The sequence below is a fragment of the Garra rufa genome, chromosome 5 (genome assembly GCF_049309525.1).
Source record: "Garra rufa chromosome 5, GarRuf1.0, whole genome shotgun sequence".
In the NCBI taxonomy this organism is placed as follows: domain Eukaryota; kingdom Metazoa; phylum Chordata; class Actinopteri; order Cypriniformes; family Cyprinidae; genus Garra; species Garra rufa.
The window spans coordinates 4684388-4706102 of NC_133365.1; the positions used below are offsets into that span (position 1 = coordinate 4684388).

The window sequence follows — 21715 nt, forward strand, 5'->3', positions numbered from 1 at the left end:
ACAATGTATTTTTTTACCATTTGGGGGGAAATAAAATGTTGTACGTATAAAATCAAGCAAGTTATATATGAACAAATTCATATTTAAAAACCTTCAGAATATAAACAGGAATAAAAATTCAAAGTTTGGTGTGTGTGTAAGTGCTACTGAAGTGGAGATTTATGGCTCAAAATTTCGTTTTGAGAAAACGGCCTTTAAAAATCTGTATTGTAATTGAAATCTATTGACACAAATAGATAAAGTGCTATAAAAGAAACACTTAACAGTGTCTTTTAGGTGTTTTCTGTCCATTAGACTAAAAAACACTTTTTGAAACACCAAAAAGCCAAAAATCTCAAACTTGATAGGGGCATGTAAAAACAGTGTTTTTGCTCTTGACGGTCCAAACAAATATGAAATGCTGAATTTGTTACTTCTGTTTCATTGATTGTGGATGGTCAAGTTGGGCTGATTACATCACGAGAAACAGGGCCCAACACTATGGAGCCCCTGAAGGGACATGGTGGTGGAGAAATATATGAAAGAGAAAAAATATTAAAGATGACAGTGCTGATTAAGATATATTTACTAGTTCTGGAGGTACAGACAACACAAACATTGGGAAAATAACATTTATGGTATGTTCTACGCAGTTGTTTTGATAGAGGGAAACAATATACATTTCTAATTTAATAGTTATTTGTTCTTCAGACGTTTAAAAAAATTGCTGAATGAATGCAGTGACGTTTGATTAACTACTGAGAAAGTGTACAAATTAACAATTTACTCAATCACATTAAAATCTGTGGAAATTAACCTCATGGGACCTCAAAAATGAAGATGCCTAACATAAAAAATTACCAACTAAAATAAATAAGGATATTAAGATATTTGGTCACCATTGGCATTTGATGGAAAGAAGTAAAAATACTATGCTGCCATCTTTCGGAAGTAATTTTACCCTAGTGTTATTTAGCTCTGTATCTCAGAGAAAATTGTCTGTTTAAAAATAACGGATTACTCAGTAAATATACATTTAATAATTTGGCTTTCATCACTATTTATGTTTGTCTTTCTTCAGGGAGAAAAAAAAAAATTAAAAATTTGACCACATTATTTAGCAGCCTCTTATTTCAGCTTTCTTTCTTTTTTAAATCCTGTTTATTAATTAACCCAGATGCTGACATATCCACTAATCAGAGAGTCATGATAAGCAAAACCAAAAAAGCTCACCTGAAAAAAAAAAAAAAAAAAAAAACGCTATAAATTACTATCCCCGGTTTCATAGACAAGGCTTAAGCTTAGTCCCAGACTAAAAAGCATATCTGGGTTGATAACTGAACGAAACTTGCACTGACTGATTTTAAAATATGTCAGATTCAATGTTTTGTCTCGAAATGTCTCAAATATGGCCTAATCATGACTTTACCTAAGACCTGTCTGTCTTGGTCTCCTTATGCTCTTAAACTACGTTTTGTATATAAGCATATTTTGCAACAGTTTTCAAATACTTCTTTTGCTTTGAGTAAAAGTTTGTAATGTTGAGATTCACCCCATTATTGGTTGGTTTGGTTCATTTATAACTCTTAAACAATAGCTTTTTTAAAATCTCCATGGGATAAATGAATGTGAAAAATATTTCCGGAACCAAGGCAGCTGGTAAAGTGGGCGGGCATTCATTGCTACACTGTGTGCTGCTCAGCCAATCAAATTCAAAGACCAGAAATACACCTCCTGAAAAAAGGTAGAAAAGCTGTCACTGGAATGGTACTAAAGGATGCATGTTGGAAGTGTGATGAATCCTGCTGAAGTTTATGTCTGTCAAAATAAAACACAACAATCATATGTTCTATTGAAAGCAGCACATCAACCTTTATGGCATACATGAATTAGATGTGTTACCACATTCAATACTCCCCCAAACACCACTTTATTAGGGGGAAAAGTCAGTGGTCGCATGAACAATGCTATGGTATGCCAACGTGACATAAGACAACAAGAAGTTCCAATTTTGTTGGTTCTCATCTACATAAAGTGAAAGCATGGCCAGCAAAGACCTATTGAAACATTCAATGAGTCTATCTGATTGAGAATGGTAAGGGGACGAACACATTTTATTTATTTCCAATAGCCTCACTACTTCCTAAAAAAAGAAAAGACTCAAAAGTCCATCCCTGATTGGAGAGGAGACTCCAAGGCACACCTTATTGGCACCTTTACTAAGACTTTAGCAACAGACTGTACTTCATGATTTGGAAAAAGGCAAAAACATCAGTTCATTTAGAAAAAACAATCAAAATATATTTTTGTCCATAGTTTCAGGGAGCAAAAATATTTGATCCCCTGCTAATTTTGTACGCTTGCCCACTGACAAAGAAATGATCAGTCATGATTTTAATGGTAGGTTTATTTAAAGTGCCCCTATTATGCCTTTTCAAATATGATATTTCATGTAGTGTGTCATGTAGCTGTATGTGAACATAAACTATCTGCAAAGTTGTGACGCGGACAGTGCACTATAAATGAAGTTTTTGTCTATCAAAAAAAAGAGTCGGCTCACATTCGCCTAAACGAGTCGTCAGCAATTCGAATCTTTTTTCTGTAACGGCCACACGTCACGAGCTACACATTTGCGTAATGTCCGCCCACGTTCAATTTCGCGAACAACTTGCCCGCCCACAAACAGTAGGCCTACCATTTTCACGTGGATTACATCATGTCAAGAAGACGCCCTGCGCTGTGAGAGTGAATTTGTTTTATATGCCCTTCCGAAAGATGAAACTACCAAGAATGAGTGGTTAACATTAATTTTTTCAACACCTCAGCAGTCCAATGCCAATCTTGTGTTGTGTTCGCGTCATTTTACTGATGACTGTTTTTCCAATCTTGGGGAGTAACGTTACAACGCGAGATTCACCAAACGCTTGGTTTTAAAAAATGGATCAGTGCCCAGTTTATTTGGACCGGCTTGCTCCTCTGAACTTCTGCCTGTAAGTATGATTAATAATTGATGATTGTATTTTCTAGCGATCGTTCAAAATACGTCTTTGTGTACGTTATGGTGTGTAACAACCCCGCACATGTCTTGGTAACCGGCTAACTTGCGTTTCTGTAGTTCTGTTGTTCAGCTGTGAGTGCAATGTAGTCTAAAAATTGTGATTGATGCAGCTTGACTGTCTGTCTGCCTTATTAGTTTAAGTAATGATAATGATAAACGATGGCTTAACGCAGTGTTATGGATTGTACAGTGTTGAAGGTCACAACGTAGAGGTGTGCCCGGTTCGCTTACAAAAGCAAATTGCAAGCACTTTCCACAGTTATAATATGACACCCACTGAGAAACGTCCTGCTCCAGTCGTGCTTGCAAAACAGTTTCTTGTCGATGTGCCACTTCAACCGTTTCATCGTCAGACTCCGGCTCGAATTGATAGGGTAAAATCGAGGCTATCTTTTCTATGCATTAACAGGTCTCCACAGCTGTCATTCAGTTATGCCAATGGGCGTTTCGTTTTGCGCTGAAGCGGTAGACCAATCCAAAAGGACTGCACCATCTGACCAATCACAGCGGTGAGGGCTCACTGAAAGGAGGGGTTTAGAGAGACTGATTCTTCGAACTGCTTCACACGAGTCGTTTACGAATCATTTAGAAACGGGGTAAAATTAAATCTAATTTTTGAGAAAACTAAAGTGTTTTTTGAACTTGCATACATGTAAACCTGTTTTAAGAGACTATTACAACAATATTAACTACCTTTAACATGGCATAATAGGGGCACTTTAAACAGTGAGAGACAGAATAACAACAATAAAATCCATAAAAAAGCATTTAAAGGGGTCATCGGGTGCAAAACTAACTTTTCCATGTTGTTTGAACATTAATGTGTGTTGGCAGTTTGTGAACACAACCACCCTACAATGATAAAAATCCACCCAGTGGTATTTGTTTAATCTCTAAAAGTAATATCCCCTTAAAATCATTTCATTCTTAGCTTCTTGTCGTTGTGACGAAACACATTTGATTGACATGAGCACCTTACCTTAGCCCCGCCCCCACCGAGCTGAAACAGTCTGAATACGATCGCCATTGTGTGACTCAGTTGCAGAGGAAGACTCTAATTGAGCGATTGAGGTGTTCTGTTGTTGGATGTAATAATGAACATAGCAGTCGTCATTTACTCCCGACATCTGAGCCGCTGAAGACGCAGAGGTTTAATGTTACTTTTGTTTGTAAATGGAAAGCGCCAAACCTGATCTACATATGCGTCTATGTTCGTGCGAATCGTTCCTGATGCAGCTTCACCCACAGCAGAAATGAGTATAAGGGTTTTTTATGCATCTTTGCAAATAGCCTTTCTTAATAATGTGCTTGTTGGCAAGTTTCACCGATAAAAGCAGCTAAATACAGCTAAGAGCGGCTAAAGTAAACATAATCCCAGAGAGGGGCGGGGCGAGCAGAACTTGTGGCATTTAAAGGGGCCATGTCTTAAAATGAGCTGAAATTTTGCAGAGCTGATCTTGACAGAGAGAATTTTTAACCAAAGTATATTAGAGACTTTTCATTAAGACCCTAAAGAATCATATGAACTTGTGGAAAATGGGCATCCGATGACCCCTTTAAAAAAGTTGATTTGCATTTTAATGAGAGAGATAAGTATTTGACTTAGTACTAGTGGCAAAACCCTTGTTGTCAGTCACAGAGGTCAGATGTTTCTTGTAGTTGTCCAGCAGGTTTGCACACATCTCAGGAGGGATTTTGTCCCACTTCTCTTTGCAGATCCTCTCCAAGTCATTAAGTTTTCGAGGCTGACGTTTGGCATCTCGAACCTTCAGCTCCCTCCACAGATCTTCTATTAGTTTAAGGTCTGGAGACTGGCTAGGCCACTCCAGGACCTTCATGTGCTTCTTCTTCAGCCACTCCTTTGTTGCCTTGGTTGTGTGTTTTGGGTCATTGTCTTGCTGGAATACCCATCCACCACCCATTTTCAATGCTCTGGCTGAGGGAAGGAGATTCTCACCCAAGATTTGACGATACATGGCCCCGTCCATCGTCCCTTTGATGCGGTGCAGTTGTCCTGTCCCCTTAGCAGAAAAACACCCTCAAAGCATTCTTGGGTCATAGGCAGCAATCCTTCTCTTCTGGACCCAGTGAGTTGAGTTGATGCCAAAGAGCTTGACTTTGGTCTCATCTGACCACAACACTTTTACCCAGTTCTCCTCTGAATCATTCAGATGTTCACTGGTAAACTTCAGATGGGCCTGTACATGTGCTTTCTTTAGCAGGGGGACCTTTTTGTATAAATATAAACATTTCTTGTTTTTACTGTTGTGTTCATATAGCTAAGTGTCCTTTTGTTGTCTTTTTCCCCCAGCAATATTCAGCGTTCAACCAAACTCTGTGTGGTGAATCAAAAATCTGTCTACTGTAAATCTTTCATGGACCGTGTTTACCTCAGTCTATCACATAATGAACAGGAGAGAAATTTACTGGAGGAAAGAACAAAAGAGTCATCATCTCCGCAAATAGACCCGTATATGATCAGCCATGTGGGTGGACTTCCCAGCTCCTTCACCGCTCAAGAATGTGTTGGTCCATCTGACACTTCATGCATATTGTCTGTTGATTCCATTAATTGAAGGAAAAGCACTTTAGAATAATATTTGCCAGAAGAGGCAATTGACGAAACTAGTGGAGATTCTAAAACTTCTGCTCTGCCAACATCTACCTTGCCCCATGAAGACCACATTAGAAGTCAACTGAAGCAATGAGGTTTTATCTGAAGCTTTACCTGCATTACCTGGTTCTGCTGGGTTTCAGCGGGGTCATTTCGATCTATGGACCACACCAGAGGGCCCAGAGAACAGGTGACATACTGCTAGGAGGGCTTTTTCCAATACACTTTGGAGTGGCATCCAAAGACCAGGATCTTGCAGCGAGGCCAGAGTCAACTGAGTGTGTCAGGTATATACAAAACACGGTTTCCAAACATGGTTTAAACTTTTAATATCAACACAACTGACCTTTAGTAATTAACATGTTATTTTAGTGACATAACCATGACCCAAACAAAGTGTGAGTCCCTTTCTTCTATACTTTCTTTTTCAGATATAACTTTCGTGGATTCCGTTGGCTACAGTCTATGATCTTTGCCATAGAAGAAATCAACAACAGCTCTACTCTTCTTCCAAACATCACGCTTGGCTACCGTATATTTGACACATGTAACACTGTCTCGAAAGCCCTGGAGGCGTCGCTGAGCTTTGTTGCACAGAATAAGATCGATTCACTCAACTTGGACGAGTTCTGTAACTGCACAGGGAACATCCCATCAACCATTGCAGTGGTTGGGGCATCCGGATCTGCAGTATCTACAGCCGTGGCTGACCTTCTGGGCCTCTTCTACATTCCTCAGGTTGTTTTGCAATTTCCAAACTTAAGTGTTTTATTGGAATAGTTGTTTGAAAAATGCTTTAAGCCAAGACACCACAGCTGAATAAAGTAAAAAAAAAAAAAAAACATTTTGCCATACTTCCCAATGTAATTAATCACAGTAGTGTCTTGCCTTCTTCGAACTTGATTGATATGGTCACCATGAGTTGTAATTTTAATGCACTAAAAGAAAAGAACAAAAATGTTTTAAAATTGTCACTCTTCTCTACTGTTTTTCAGATCAGCTATGCTTCATCCAGTCGACTTTTGAGCAACAAGAATCAGTACAAATCGTTCATGAGAACTATTCCCACAGATGAGTATCAGGCCATTGCCATGGCTGCCATCATTGACCACTTCCAGTGGAACTGGGTGATTGCCATCGCCTCCGACGATGAGTATGGCCGTCCGGGTATCGAAAAGTTTGAGAACGAAATGTTTCATAGAGACATCTGCATTGATCTTAATGTTTTAATTTCACAATACATCGATGAAGCTGAGATTCGCCGGCTGGCAGACCGCATCGAAAACTCGTCTGCTAAAGTCATTGCTGTGTTTGCAAGTGGACCAGACATCGAGCCACTTATTAAAGAGATGGTGAGGCGAAACGTCACAGATCGTGTTTGGTTGGCGAGTGAGGCGTGGGCCAGCTCTAGCCTGGTTGCCAAGCCAGAGTACCTTGATGTCATGGGAGGAACGATTGGCTTTGTGCTGAGGGCTGGCCATATACCTGGCTTTAAAGAATTCTTACAGCAAGTGCACCCAAAAAAGTCCAGCCATAATGAATTTGTGAGGGAATTTTGGGAGGAGACTTTTAACTGTTACCTAGAAGATAGTCCGAGGAATGAGGACAGTGAAAACGGCAGTACAAGTTTCAGACCTCTGTGCACTGGTGAAGAAGACATTGCAAGTGTGGAGACGCCGTACCTGGACTACACACACCTAAGGATTTCTTACAACGTGTATGTAGCTGTTTATGCCATAGCACAAGCACTTCAGGACATACTTACCTGCACACCTGGAAAGGGATTGTTTGCTAATGGCTCTTGTGCAGACATTAGGAAAGTTGAAGCATGGCAGGTGAGTCACTTATCACGCTACTTATATATATATATTTGTAACTCTCCAGAAGGTTCCCTTCTGCTCTTCTCAGTTTTTTAGGATGTTATTTAAATGATGTTCACATCCCTCTTTTTATTCTAAAAGGTTCTGAAACAACTGAGACACCTCAACTTCATAAACAGCATAGGGGAGAGGGTGCGCTTTGACAACGGCAGTGAGCTCTCAGCAAATTATACCATCATAAACTGGCATCGATCACTTGAGGATGGTTCTGTTGTATTTAAGGAGGTTGGCTATTACAGCGTACATAACAAGAATGGAGCCAAACTTTCCATTGACAAGACACAAATACTATGGAACGGCCGTCTAACTGAGGTGAGTAAAAATAGAACATACAGTATCTGGATAGCTTGGCTCTTAGAGGGGTCATCGGATGCAAAACTAGTAGAAGGGTTTTTTATGCATCTTTGCAAATGGCCTTTCTTAATAATGTGCTTGTTGGCAAGTTTCGCCGCTAAATGCAGCTAAACGCGGCTAAACGCGGCTAAAGTAAACATTGCAGCTTGTAATCCCTCAGCAGAGAGGGCGGGGCGAGCAGAGCTCATTTGCATTTAAAGGGCCCATGCGATAAAATGAGCTGATATTTTGCAGAGCTGATTTTGACAAGGTAAAAGGGTGTTTTTTACACTACTATTGAGAATTTTTAACCAAAGTATAGTAGAGACTTTTCATTAAGACCCTAATGAATCATATGAACTTGTGAAAAATAGCCATCCGATGACCCCTTTAAGCCCTGGACACACCAAGCTGACAGTTGGTCATCGGGCAATGTTGGCTGGTTCTTGAACATCAGTCGGCTTTAGTTTTTGTGCCTCTAGTCAGACCCATCGGCTGTTTTTCGTCCAATTCTGCATGCCGTATTAGTGGCAGAGTTCGTCCGTGAGAAGTCAGCTTAGAGAATGAGCTGTTCTATCCCTTTCTTTAGCTGCAAATGGTTTCAGGTTTTCCTGTTTGAATACCAATGACAGACTACTGCCACCTACTGGTATAGAAGAATTTTGTTCTCCGATGCAACCGCAGAGGGTACAATCTAGCCGGCCATCGGCTGTAGTCTGTCAGGTCTGTCCTAGTGCAACTTTTTTCCCCCAATGCAGGCGATGCCACAGTTGGCTTTGCTCATTGTTCATTAACACAGGGAGTCCGCGTTAATGCTTATTTACTTTAAATGGGTGATGTCATGCATTGCTAAATTGAATGGGTACTTTACCCTCTGGGGTTGCTTGCAGCAGAAGTCGAAAAATTTTCAACCTTTCAAGCCCCAATGCAGGCGTTAGACACGCCCTCCAACAAGTTTGGACACCCTATGTGAATGTATGGGCAGCGCTAGTTCTTTAGTGTTGGTTTGGTGTGTCATCAAATATGTTATCAAACATCAAATATGACTTTGCATGAGAAAATACATTGCTTCCCTTTCCCAGGTACCATTTTCCAACTGCAGTGAAGAGTGTGAACCTGGAACCAGAAAAGGAATTATTGATGGCGAACCCACATGCTGCTTCGAGTGTACAGAGTGCTCAGACGGGGAGTACAGTGATCATAAAGGTTAGCAAATTTATGAGTTAGTAACTTAATATAATAATAGAAGCAACAATGGTGGCTGGAGACAGTACCAAAATATACTTGAGACAAGATTTAAAACAGAGGTGTTCTCAACTCTCTGCAGAGTTTAGCTCCAACCTTGATCAACCCTGCTTGTAACTTAGTGGTCTTGAAGACCTTGATTAGCTTGGTCAGGTGTGTTTGTTTAGGGTTGGAGCTAAACTTTGCAGGAAAGTGTACCTCAAGGGCAAGAGTTGAGAACCCTATCTATACTGCCCTACAAAGGCAAAGTGCAGTAACTACGCCAACACTGAAACTGAGAAAAATGCCTTTAAAGATTTTACACCATTTATGGTCTTAGTTTGGATTTTGTAGTTACTCTCTCCTTTCTCTGAAACGGGACAAAATTGAACCAGGAGACTTTGCCACAAGACAAAACGGTTGTCACAAAGCCCAATTTAAGCCTTAACTCAATTTTGACCAAATGTGTAGTTACTGCGCTTTGCCTTTGGAGGGCTGTATAATGTAATCCTGCTTCTGGAGGGCCAATGTCCTGCAGATTCTGGCTCCATCCAGCCCCACTGCACATGCCTGGGCATTTCTAGTGAGTCTGAAGACCTTGATTAGCTGCTTCAGGTGTGTTTATTTAGGGTTGGAGCTAAACAGCATGGCTGTATCCAAAATCGTCCCCCTATACCCTCATTCTCTATTCCCCATATTAGTCCACTAAAATAGTCCAGTTGAAGAGTGAATGAAAACGAGTGAGTGAATTCGGACACTGAGTGCACCGAAAGAACTACTGGTTTTGTATAGTTTGTGCTTGCTATTTTAATAATCATTTGAAACAGGCTAACTGGCAGTCCCTGTAGACTTAGAAAAGGGAAAAAGTTAATTAAAACTTTATTCCTCAGTGTTTAATCTTCAAATTACTCGTCCTCATTGAAAAACCTTTTCAAATAAATTCAAGAGTACCGTCTATATCCATCTCTTTTACTACCATTCCTATATTTCTGATACACACATACAATTCATTTAATGTTACTCCTGTTTACCCAGTCTATTTATCCAACAACATCTAACTAATGTTAAAGGAGTAGTTCACTTTCAGAACAAAAATGTACAGATAATGTACTCACTCCCTTGTCATGCAAGATGTTCATGTCTTTCTTTCTTCAGTCGTAAAAAAATTATGGGATTTTTTTTTTTCAGGAAAACATTTCAGAATTTCTCTCCATATAGTGGACTTCTATGGTGCCCCCGAGTTTGAACTTCCAAAATGCAGTTCAAATGCAGCTTCAAAGGGCTCTAAATGATCCCAGCTAAGGAAGAAGGGTCTTATCTAGCGAAACAATGAGCTATTTTCTAAAAACATTTACAATTTATATACTTTTTAATCTCTACACAGAGTACACACAGAGCTAGACAAGACGAGGTTAAAAAGTATATAAATTGTAATTTTTTTTTAGAAAGTAACTGATCGTTTTGTTAGATATAACCCTTCTGTTTTTTGGCTGTGATTGTTTAGAGCCCTTTGAAGCTGCATTTTGGAAGTTCAAACTCAGGGGCACCATAGAAGTCCATTATATGGAGAGAAATCCTGAAATGTTTTCCTCAAAAAACATAATTTCCTTACGACTGAAGAAAGAAAGACATAAACATCTTGGATGACAAGGGGGCGAGTACATTACATGTAAATTTTTGTTCTGAAAGTGAACTACTTTAATATTTGATTACCTATTGTACAATTAAGTGTTATTGTAAATATCATCACCGTTTGAATACTGTATTATTTTCCTGTTTCTTTTCTACTCTCCACAGATGCCAGTGTTTGCTCTAAATGCCCAAACAACTCCTGGTCTAACGGCAATCACACATCTTGCTTTCTAAAGGAGATTGAGTTTCTGTCCTGGACTGAACCGTTTGGAATCGCTTTGGCCTTATTTGCAGTTCTCGGGGTTCTGTTAACAGCTTTTGTGTTGGGTGTTTTTGTGCAATTCCGTGACACGCCAATTGTGAAAGCGTCCAACCGAGAGCTGTCGTTTGTTTTGCTTTTCTCCCTCATCTGTTGTTTCTCCAGCTCTCTTATATTCATCGGTGAACCGCAGGACTGGACGTGCCGCTTACGCCAACCAGCTTTCGGAATCAGCTTTGTGTTATGCATCTCTTGCATTCTAGTTAAAACCAATCGCGTCCTACTGGTGTTTGAAGCCAAAATCCCCACTAGTCTCCATCGTAAATGGTGGGGCCTGAACCTGCAGTTCTTACTGGTGTTCCTGTTCACGTTTGTGCAGGTGATGATCTGCGTGGTTTGGTTGTACAACGCTCCACCAGGGAGTTACAAGAACTATGACTTTGATGAAATCATCTTCATCACCTGTAACGAGGGCTCCATGATGGCGTTGGGATTCCTCATCGGTTATACGTGCCTGCTGGCCGCCGTTTGTTTCTTCTTCGCGTTCAAGTCTCGAAAACTTCCCGAAAACTTCACTGAGGCCAAGTTCATAACATTCAGCATGCTCATTTTTTTCATTGTTTGGATCTCCTTCATCCCTGCATACTTCAGCACCTATGGCAAATTTGTTTCGGCGGTCGAGGTCATTGCCATTCTGGCTTCCAGCTTCAGTTTGCTAGCTTGTATCTTTTTTAACAAGGTCTACATTATTCTCTTAAAACCATCCAGGAACACGATTGAGGAGGTTCGTTGCAGCACAGCAGCTCACGCTTTCAAAGCAGCAGCGAAAGCGACGCTACGGCACAGTTCTGCCTCCAGGAAGAGGTCAAGCAGTGTGGGAGGATCCTCTGCCTCCTCGCCTTCTTCGTCTATCAGCCTGAAGACCAATGGCAATGAAACGGAGTCCCCCTCTACACGGAGACATAGTCACAAACCAAGGGTGAGCTTCGGAAGCGGAACGGTCAGTTTCTCCTTAAGCTTTGAGGAAGCTAGAAAGAACTCGGTCAAATGATGACAAACTGGTTTGCGAATGATTGTACTTTCACTGTAATGTAAATCTTGTTTTTGGTTTAAGGATATGCTTGGTGGTGGTATCACAATAGCTGTATCCGTCATTTTCTCCAATGCAACCTCCACTAAATGTGCCTTCCAGTCTTCAGGAACGGACTAATCTCTGTCAACAATGCTTAGACTTGCCATACAGTGCCTTGCAAAAGTATTCATACTCTGTACCCCTTTATTTTTTTTCCATATTTTGTTTTGTTGCAGCATTATGTTAAACTGCTTTATATTAGTTTTTCCCCACATCAATTAACACTCCATACACCATAATAATGACAAAGCAAAAACCAGATTTGCTAATTTTACAAATGTATTAAAAATAAAACACTGAAATAAGTAGATTGCATAAGTATAACTCAGTACATAGTTGAAGCAGCTTTACATCCTCAAGTCTTTTTGGGTCTGATGTGAGCATCTTTGCACATCTGCATTTGGCAATTATCTGCCATTCTTTGCTTCACCTTTTCACCTCTCCATCTCTGTCAGCTTGGACATTTTCTAGAGTCCTAGTTGTTCCAATTGTCTTCCATTATGGAGAATGCTTCTGTCAACCTTCAATGCAGCAGATTTGTTTCTGAACTCTTCTCTAGATCATCGCCTTAACGCAAGTCTGTCACTGAGCTCTACAGGCAGTTATCTTGGTTTTTGCTCTGATATGCATTTTCAGCTGTTAGACCTTTTCTGAGAGGTGTGTGTCTTTCTAAATCAGACTCATTCCAATGAATTTGCCACAGTTTAACTCCACTCCAAGTGTAGGAACATCTAGAAGCAATATGAATGCTCCTGAGATAAATTTAGAGTGTCCCAGAAATGCAACGGGATCTTTTCAACAAAGTTGTTACAAGCCTGTTTTGTGCTTTGTCATTATGGTGTATGAGATGTAGATTGATGGTGGACAAAAAAAAAAGTAATTTAAAGCAGTTTAACATAATGCTGCAACAAAACAAAATGCGAAAAAAATGAAGGGGTGTGAATACTTTTGCAAGGCACTGTAACTCATTGACACAAAAGATTCATTTGCCTACGAGCCTTTTGTTTACCACAGCATTCTTTCATAGACACTCTGTTTAAGGCATCCTCTAAATGCCTTAAATGTAACACAGAAGCCGATAAATAAAACAAAAACACCTGATTTATGTCTAATGTGATTTCTACGCCATTGCTAATAGTTCTATTAGTTTAAAGAAGAGCTTACAAGTAAAAAGGGAAAGTGATAGAGCCTGCAATACAACTTTTATCTACATCAGATGATTTTTTTAGAGATGGTGACAACTCCAAGATTTCAAAGCAGTGATGCACCAAATGCTCGGCAACTGAAATTATTTGGCTGAAAATAGCAAAATTCGGCCGGATAAGCGAAAAATAAATGATACCGAACAATGACGTGATGCTATTAAATAGAGGTGCACACTAATGCAGCAAACATGTGGTCAGTGTGGAAGCATTTAAATCTGTCAGAGAAAGACACAAAAATCATTCCCAGCAGCGACAGCGAGAGACTGTTTAGAAGCGCATCGCATGTCTTCATGAGAAGAGAAAGGTTACTGTATGATGACTGAAATCATCCATTAGTCAATCAACTCCAGAACGTTCTGTTGTCTAATACACCAGACACCAATTGTGTTTATTCTGACAGCAGCTCCTTAGCCAGGGTTCAAAGACCAAAGATGACAATCATTCACAAATCTGCTGCTGCAGCAAAAACTAGGTCAACAAAATTAAAGTCAACATTCATAAATGTTAGTATTGGCATTTTACTGTTGTTCTGTAAAATAAAACAAAAATTATGATAACAATCATAAACAGCTCGATTAATACATTTATTCTAACATTCTTCTTTGTTCAGCAAGGTTGCATTTATTCGTACATTAAAAACACATGCCTGATTCAAGATGATTAAAATGGCCAAAGAATATTATTTTACTAACTTATTAATTTTAAGTTAAATTGTGCTTTATTGGTAGGCTATAATGTCTACTAGAATGTTACAAATGTTGTGTTAAATGTTTTTAAATTGACTTTTTGTAATTGATTTTTCTTTGAAAAGCGCTCAACAAACAGGTAAGATAGCTGTTGATTACAGACTGTAAGTTCTTCTTTAAACAAGGTTTCTTTGCTTTAATGGCAGATCCATTGTGTTTATAATTTTGCTCATAAGTTATGGCCGCAAGCTGTCAGAAGTAACACACCCCTGACTGCAAAACACACACGCTGTAAAAGCTGGATCTTCTTCTCACTGGAAGTAAAATAAACCGTGCAAAGCTGGAATGACGTTAAACTGGCATTGCTCACTCAGTCTGATCCAACACCTCCAGCTATAAACAATTATTACAAGCTTGGAGACAGTTTTGAACACTGACATTTTTACATAGTTTGTCAACAATTGATTCTTGCTTTGTTTTTACTATAAATACCTGGCTTTTCCAAGGTACATTGAGATTCCAGAGGTGAATAAACATAAATATAATGAATAATGATCAACAGGTGTAAACACTGACATCATAATGGATGTTTCTGATTGTAGAAGTGTATAAATCACAATTGTAATTATTTATATATTATATTATATAATAGCTTTTTCATTTGTTACTGAACTGTGACATATAGAGAGATGGTTGTGTTTTACTGGACCATCTTTCCTGTGCCACAATTTTGGTCTTGCTATCCAGATACTAGTCAACAGAAAAGTACATTCCTCTTTTAGCCCAAGAGGCAAAGGAAGCAGGAAACAAAGAGGTGGTTAAATAAGCAGATAACTTTGTTGTTACTCAGTCTTTTGAGTAAAAATTATTGTCTTGTTTTGAGAAAAAAAAAGTCAAAATTAAGTACATTTTTGCTTGAAACAAGCAAAATAATCTGCCAATGGGGTAAGAAAAATAATCTTGTTTTCTGTTTGAAATAAGATTTATTTTCTTACCCCATTGGCAGATTTTTTTGGCTTGTTCTAAGCAAAAGCTCACTTAATTTTGACTTGCTTTTTCTGAAAACAAGAAAATAATTTTTACTCGTCTAGAAAATCCTTCTTGATTTAAGAATTTTTAGATATTTTGGCTGGAATCAAGACAAAAAATCTAAGGTAGAAAAGCATTTTTTGCAGTGTATACAGTTGAGGTTGAAAGTTTGCACCCTGCAGAATCTGCGAAAAAGAGGGATCATGCAATATGCATGTTATTTTTTTTTTTTTATTTAGTACTGTCCTGAATAAGATATTTCACATAAAAGAAGTTCACATATAGTCCAATAGTTGAATTTATAAAAACCCTGTTCAAAAGTTTACACATTTGATTCTTAATACTGTGTTGTTAGCTGAATGATCCACAGCTGCGTGTGTTTAGAGAAAGTTGTACATGAGTCTCGTGAATTTTGAGATCCATCTTTTCACACTGAGGACAACTGAGGGACTCATATGCACTGCAAAAAATGCTTTTCTAGCTTAGATTTTTTGTCTAGTTTCCAGCCAAAATATCTAAAAATTCTTAAATCAAGAAGGATTTTCTAGACGAGTAAAAATTATTTTCTTGTTTTCAGAAAAAGCAAGTCAAAATTAAGTGAGCTTTTGCTTAGAACAAGCCAAAAAAATCTGCCAATGGGGTAAGAAAAAAAATCTTATTTCAAACAGAAAACAAGATTATTTTTCTTACCCCATTGGCAGATTATTTTGCTTGTTTCAAGCAAAAATGTACTTAATATTGACTTTTTTTTCTGAAAACAAGACAATAATTTTGACTCATCTAGAAAATCCTTCTTGATTTAAGAGTTTTTAGATATTTTGGCTGGAAACAAGACAAAAAAATCTAAGCTAGAAAAGCATTTTTTTGCAGTGTATGCAACTATTACAGAAGGTTCAAACACTCACCGATGCTCCAGAAGGAAAAAAAAAACATGCATTAAGAGCCAGGGGTGAAAACTTTTGGAGTTGGAAGATCAGGGTAAATGTAACGTCTTATTATCAATGAAAGACATTTTAGTACACAAGCAAAATAAATATGTGAAAAATCACTTCATCTAGCATCTAGTTTTTGTGTAGTGGTAAAAAAAAAAGTGTTTCTGCTGTACAGGGGAGAGTGGGGACAGTTGCAACACTTTTTACATTTCCTTTAGTTTCTCAGAGGACTGTTTGTATTAGAAAGCCAAAAAATACAATAAAGCCACATCTGTCAGCTACTCACCCATATTGCTGCAACATGTGTACATATGATAATATACACACAATTTACACTCAAATAGACAAAGTGAAATACTGCAACAATCCTCACTACAGGGGACAGTTGCAACATTCAATAAAGTGTAATTAAATCATTCTTAAATATAATTTTGCAATTTCCTTATTTTATTTGTGCACAGTCAGGGTCCTTAAAAAGGTAAACTGGCTGTATAAAACAAAGAATAGTAAATGAAAAACATTCTTAAGTAACAAGTAAATGTTTTACCTTTTTTTTTCACTTAAAAAAGGAGAGATACCTAACTATTAAAGGGGTGCATTGTTGTTAGCATTATAAAATTACTATAATGTAATGTTATGGAAAGCTTTTAAATCAATATTGTGGTATGGGACAGCATGATGGGATGGTTTCCCTACTATTAGCTTGACACAATATCATCAGAAGCTCAGAATTGTATGTTTTTACAATGTGTCACACAAACAACTTAGACACTATGACCAAAAATCTCATTGATATTCTTGTTTCCAGACAAAATATCTAAAAATTCTTAAATCAAGAAGGATTTTCTAGATGAGTAAAAATTGTCTTGTTTTCAGAAAAAAAAGTCAAAATTAAGTACATTTTTGCTTGAAACAAGCAAAATAATCTGCCAATGGGGTAAGAAAAATAATCTTGTTTTCTGTTTGAAATAAGATTTTTTTTCTTACCCCATTGGCAGATTTTTTTGGCTTGTACTAAGCAAAAGCTCACTTAATTTTGAGTTGTTTTTCTGAAAACAAGAAAAAAAAAATTTACTCGTCTAGAAAATCCTTCTTGATTTAAGAATTTTTTTATATTTTGGCTGGAATCAAGACAAAAAATCTAAGGTAGAAAAGCATTTTTTGCAGTGCAACACAACGTTTGATAATGCAACATTAATATTTGGCGCCCTTCAAATCAAATGCAACCAATCACATGCATGTATTTTTTTTATTATTTTTTTTTTTTTGCGACAGCCGTTGGCGCTCATCCATCCATATAACGTTATGCCCTCTATACATACAATTTGATGTACAGTTTTTGATGTATTAATATTTTATATTTGTATTTTACATTTGTTTTGATGAATTTGTGTCTTTAATCTGTGTGTGTGTGTGTGTGTGTGTGTGTGTGTGTGTGTGTGTGTGTGTGTGTGTGTGTGTGTGCGTGCGTGCGTGTGTGTTTGATTACAGTATTGTATTTAAGATGATGTTTTACTAAATAAATGATCTTTTAAATATCATCTGCATATCTCTGTTGTGTTGACTAAACAGGCCTAATCCAAGTTTATAATTGTGTATTTTTAATTTGATGTTACGATTTCATCTACACATTAAGTATAGTTTCAATTGGTTACATATTTCTCATTCTTTAGACAGTTGTTGGAGGAGCAAGATGGTGTTGGTGGTGTTTGATGTTTTGTCAGATGAACCAGTCAGTGCCAGTAATGTCAGTCCTCAAGAGTATACAAAAGTTAAGGGAGTCTCAATCCTCTAATAGTGCAGTAACAGCCGTCATACAATTGCTACACATAGTTGATCTCACCCAGTCTGAAAAAACATTTACAGTGAGCTCAGTCACACACATGACATGGTCTGTCTCTGTATTGCTCTGCCTGTAGTTGAAGTATCACCGTCTAATATGTATTGAATGTAAACTGAGGCTGAACCCTAGTATGCTGCTGTTCATACAAGTTATTGCGTAGCTTCAACACTAGTCTGTTTTTTTTCTCGGGTCTCGACTTGGTCTTGGTCTCGGTTTAGGCGGTCTTGACTACAAGTCTAATTTTGGCTGGAAACAAGACAACACATCTAAGCTAGAAAAGCATTTTTTGCAGTGTAATCATCAAAATTGAAATAAAAACTTGAAATATTTGTGACCCTGGACCACAAAACCAGTCTTAAGTCGCTGGGGTATATTTGTAGCAATAGCCAAAAATACATAGTATGGGTCAAAATTATAGATTTTTCTTTTATGCCAAAAATCATTAGGATATTTAGTAAAGATCATGTTCCATGAAGATTTTTTGTAAAATTCCTACTATAAATATATCAAAATGTAATTTTTGATTAGTAATATGCATTGTTAAGAACTTAATTTGGACAACTTTAAATAGGGTTGCCACCCGTCCCTTAAAATACGGAATCGTCCCGTATTTGAGAATGAAATTGCGCGTCCCGTTTTGAATCAATACGGGACGGGTTTTGTCCCGTATTTTTTATATATATTTTTTAAAGCAGCGTCTCGTGCAAATAATCACTGCGGTAAAGCCAGCCGCGGTTCAGAAAAACACGGTCAAGCCAGCCGCGATTGATTTTAAGTGTGCGCGCATATTACAGTGATTACGGTAGTTTCAGGAACAACACAGAGAGAACGCGCTTGCAGAGCGCTTTTCATTTAGAAGCGCAGGACTGAGAGATAATATTACAAAATGCTCGTGAATTTTTACTTACTTATTTATTTGCATTTCTGCTTTAATATCCGTTTTATTAATTGGTGTACTTGACGGTTCTTTTCTGAGAAATGGGACATTATTAGATTTTAGAGTCTAATAAGTAGAAAAAAAACAACGATCAGTTCTTATTCAGGATGGCCCATATTATATGCAAAACTCATATGAAACCTTTTTTCTGCAGCATTTTTGAGATATGGGACATTGTTACATTTTAACGGGGTATATAGACCCCATTTCTAAAAAGTAAAAAAAAAAACATGACCAGTTCTTATTCAGGACGTCCCATATTACTACGCCCCCAGCCCCCAGCCCCCCCCCCGTCCCGTATTTTTGGGTATTAAAAGTGGTAACCCTAACTTTAAAGGTGATTTTCTCAATATTTTGATTTTTTTTCACCCTCAGATTCCTGATTTTCAAATAGATGTATCTCAGCCAAATATTGTCCTATCCTAACAAATCATACATCAATAGAAAGCTTATTTATTGAGCTTTCATATGATGTATACATCTCAGTTTTGTAAAATTTAACCTTATGACTGGTTTTGCGGTCCGTGGTCACATTTCACTTTGTCTGTAGTGAACTAATATAACATACAAGTTTCACTATTTGAAACAAATGATTGAAATAAATGGACTTTCCTCGATATTCTAATTTTTGGCACATTGTACAGTATGTATTGTAAAAAAATAAAATAAATAAATAAAAAAAATCAGTTTGCTGGCATAATGGTGTAGTTACTGCATCTTCCAGCAGGTGTTGCGGTACTAACCAGCTAACCATCCTCCTTTAGTTGATGACTGCGACCAATGACGTCCCTCCAGCGTCTGTATTTGCGGAAGTGCTGTGTTTTAGTTCATACAGTGGTGGGCTTGAGCTCAGAGTGCAGCTGCTTTTACAGCCGTAAGTTGTTTCAACCTTTATTTACTTATCATTTCATTCTCTTTTAGTGCATCTGTGTTCTTTTCGAAAAATACAGATTTAGAAATCCGTATCTAGTAACATGTGTAACATTACGCTTTGCTATTTTTTGGTCGAATGTGCGAGCATGTATCTAAATCACGCTGTCAAATAGTCGTATATGCAATTTGTAACATTACTAATTAAAATAAACTACTGTAACTATTGTGAGCGTCTCGCAGTGCTAAAGCTGTGTTTAATAAATTTGCCATGCGCAAATCACTCTTTCTACGTTTCTGATTATTTAAAATTATTATAGATGCTTTGGGACAAAAATAATTGATATATAAACATCTTAAGACGTCGTTTTAAAGCTCTTGATTGCATACTAATTTTAAGTATTAATCGCAAGATGAAGCGATTTCAAGTGAAGTGTGTTTAAGAGATGATAAACATTATCAGAATAATGCAACATTGTTATCTTACGCCACAGATCCTTTTGATCTCCACCCAGCCATGAGATACAATGTTATTTAAGCATATAGTATAAAGACACGTTTAGAATACAGGAGGACCTTCGGAAGCACAAGCCGAAAACAGTAAACTTCAGAAACTGTTTGACGTGGCAAGGACAAGAGAAGGTCCTGTTACAAAGGAAACAAATGATGAAATGCACACATCAGGCTCAAAGCAGTGAAGTGTGTCAACATGAAACTCGAGAAGAGGGGCGTAGAGGTGACAGGCTTTTAATAAGGAAAAAGAACAGGATTGTTCAGGGTGAAAAACTTGAAGAATGTGACTAACAGGTGACACTTGATGGTAAAGGAATCTGAAGATGGGAGGATAATATTTTGATTTATTTTACAATACTGCAAATGCTTTCGTACTTAGATTTTTGGTCTTGTTTCCAGCCGAAATATCTAAAAATAATTAAATCAAGAAGGTTTTTTTTTGTTTCAGAAAAAAGTCAAAATTAGGTGAATTTTTGCTAATTTTATTGATAACCAGCTATGAATATCAACCCAGAATTTCACTACGCAATTCTTATACTGCAAAAAATGCTTTCGTACTTAGATTTTTTGTCTTGTTTCCAGCTGAAATATTCTTAAAATTTTTAAATCACAAAGGATTTTCTTGTTTACAGAAAAAAAGTCAAAATTAGGTGAGTTTTTGCTTATTTTATTGATAACCAGCTATGAATATCAACCCCGAATTTCACTACGCAATTCTTATACTGCAAAAAAATGCTTTCGTACTTAGATTTTTTGTCTTGTTTCCCGCCGAAATATCTAAAAATAATTAAATCAAAAAGGATTTTTTTTTATTTCAGAAAAAAGTCAAAATTAGGTGAATTTTTGCTAAATTTATTGATAACCAGCTATGAATATCAACCCAGAATTTCACTACGCAATTCTTATACTGCAAAAAATGCTTTCGTACTTAGATTTTTTGTCTTGTTTCCAGCTGAAATATTCTTAAAATTTTTAAATCACAAAGGATTTTCTTGTTTACAGAAAAAAAAGTCAAAATTAGGTGAGTTTTTGCTTATTTTATTGATAACCAGCTATGGATATCAACCCAGAATTTCACTATGCAATTCTTTTACTTATTTTTTTGTCTTGTTTCCAGCCCAAATATCTAAAAATTCTTAAATCAAAAAGGTTTTTTTTTTTTTTTTTGGTTTCAGAAAGAAGTCAAAATTAGGTGAATTTTTGCTAATTTTATTGATAACCAGCTATGAATATCAACCCAGAATTTCACTACGCAATTCTTTTACTTATTTTTTTGTCTTGTTTCCAGCCGAAATATCTAACAATTCTTAAATCAAGAAGGATTTTCTTGTTTTCAGAAAACAAGTCAAAATTGAGTGAGTTGTCGCTTAGAACAAGCAAAATAATCTACCAATGGGGTAAGCAAAAATCTTATTTTAAACAGAAAACAAGATTATTATTTTTACCCCATTGGCAGATTATTTAGCTTGTTTCAAGCAAAAAAACACTATTTTGTCATTTTTCTGAAAACGACACAGTTTTTACTCGTCTCAAATCCTTTTTGATTTATTTTACATTTTGCTCACTACGCAATTCTTTTTTTTTTGCGA

At 37.2% G+C, this 21715-nt stretch overlaps 1 protein-coding gene across 1 annotated transcript; it reads left to right on the top strand.

Moving 5' to 3' along the window:
* The first annotated feature begins 5741 nt into the window (after positions 1 to 5741).
* On the top strand, positions 5742 to 12030 carry casr (calcium-sensing receptor). The gene is made up of 6 exons (XM_073841416.1): positions 5742 to 5938; positions 6083 to 6389; positions 6647 to 7486; positions 7613 to 7843; positions 8947 to 9070; positions 10886 to 12030. Exons 1-6 carry the CDS (start codon positions 5742 to 5744, stop codon positions 12028 to 12030), a joined length of 2844 nt encoding a protein of 947 aa, XP_073697517.1.
* The last annotated feature ends 9685 nt before the right edge of the window (positions 12031 to 21715 follow it).

Coding starts and splice junctions, on each gene's coding strand:
- casr (XM_073841416.1), top strand. CDS start 5,742: ATGAGGTTTTATCTGAAGCTTTACCTGCATTACCTGGTTCTGCTGGGT. Junction 5,939..6,082: donor GAGTCAACTGAGTGTGTCAG/GTATATACAAAA, acceptor TTTCTTTTTCAG/ATATAACTTTCGTGGATTCC. Junction 7,487..7,612: donor GGAAAGTTGAAGCATGGCAG/GTGAGTCACTTA, acceptor TTATTCTAAAAG/GTTCTGAAACAACTGAGACA.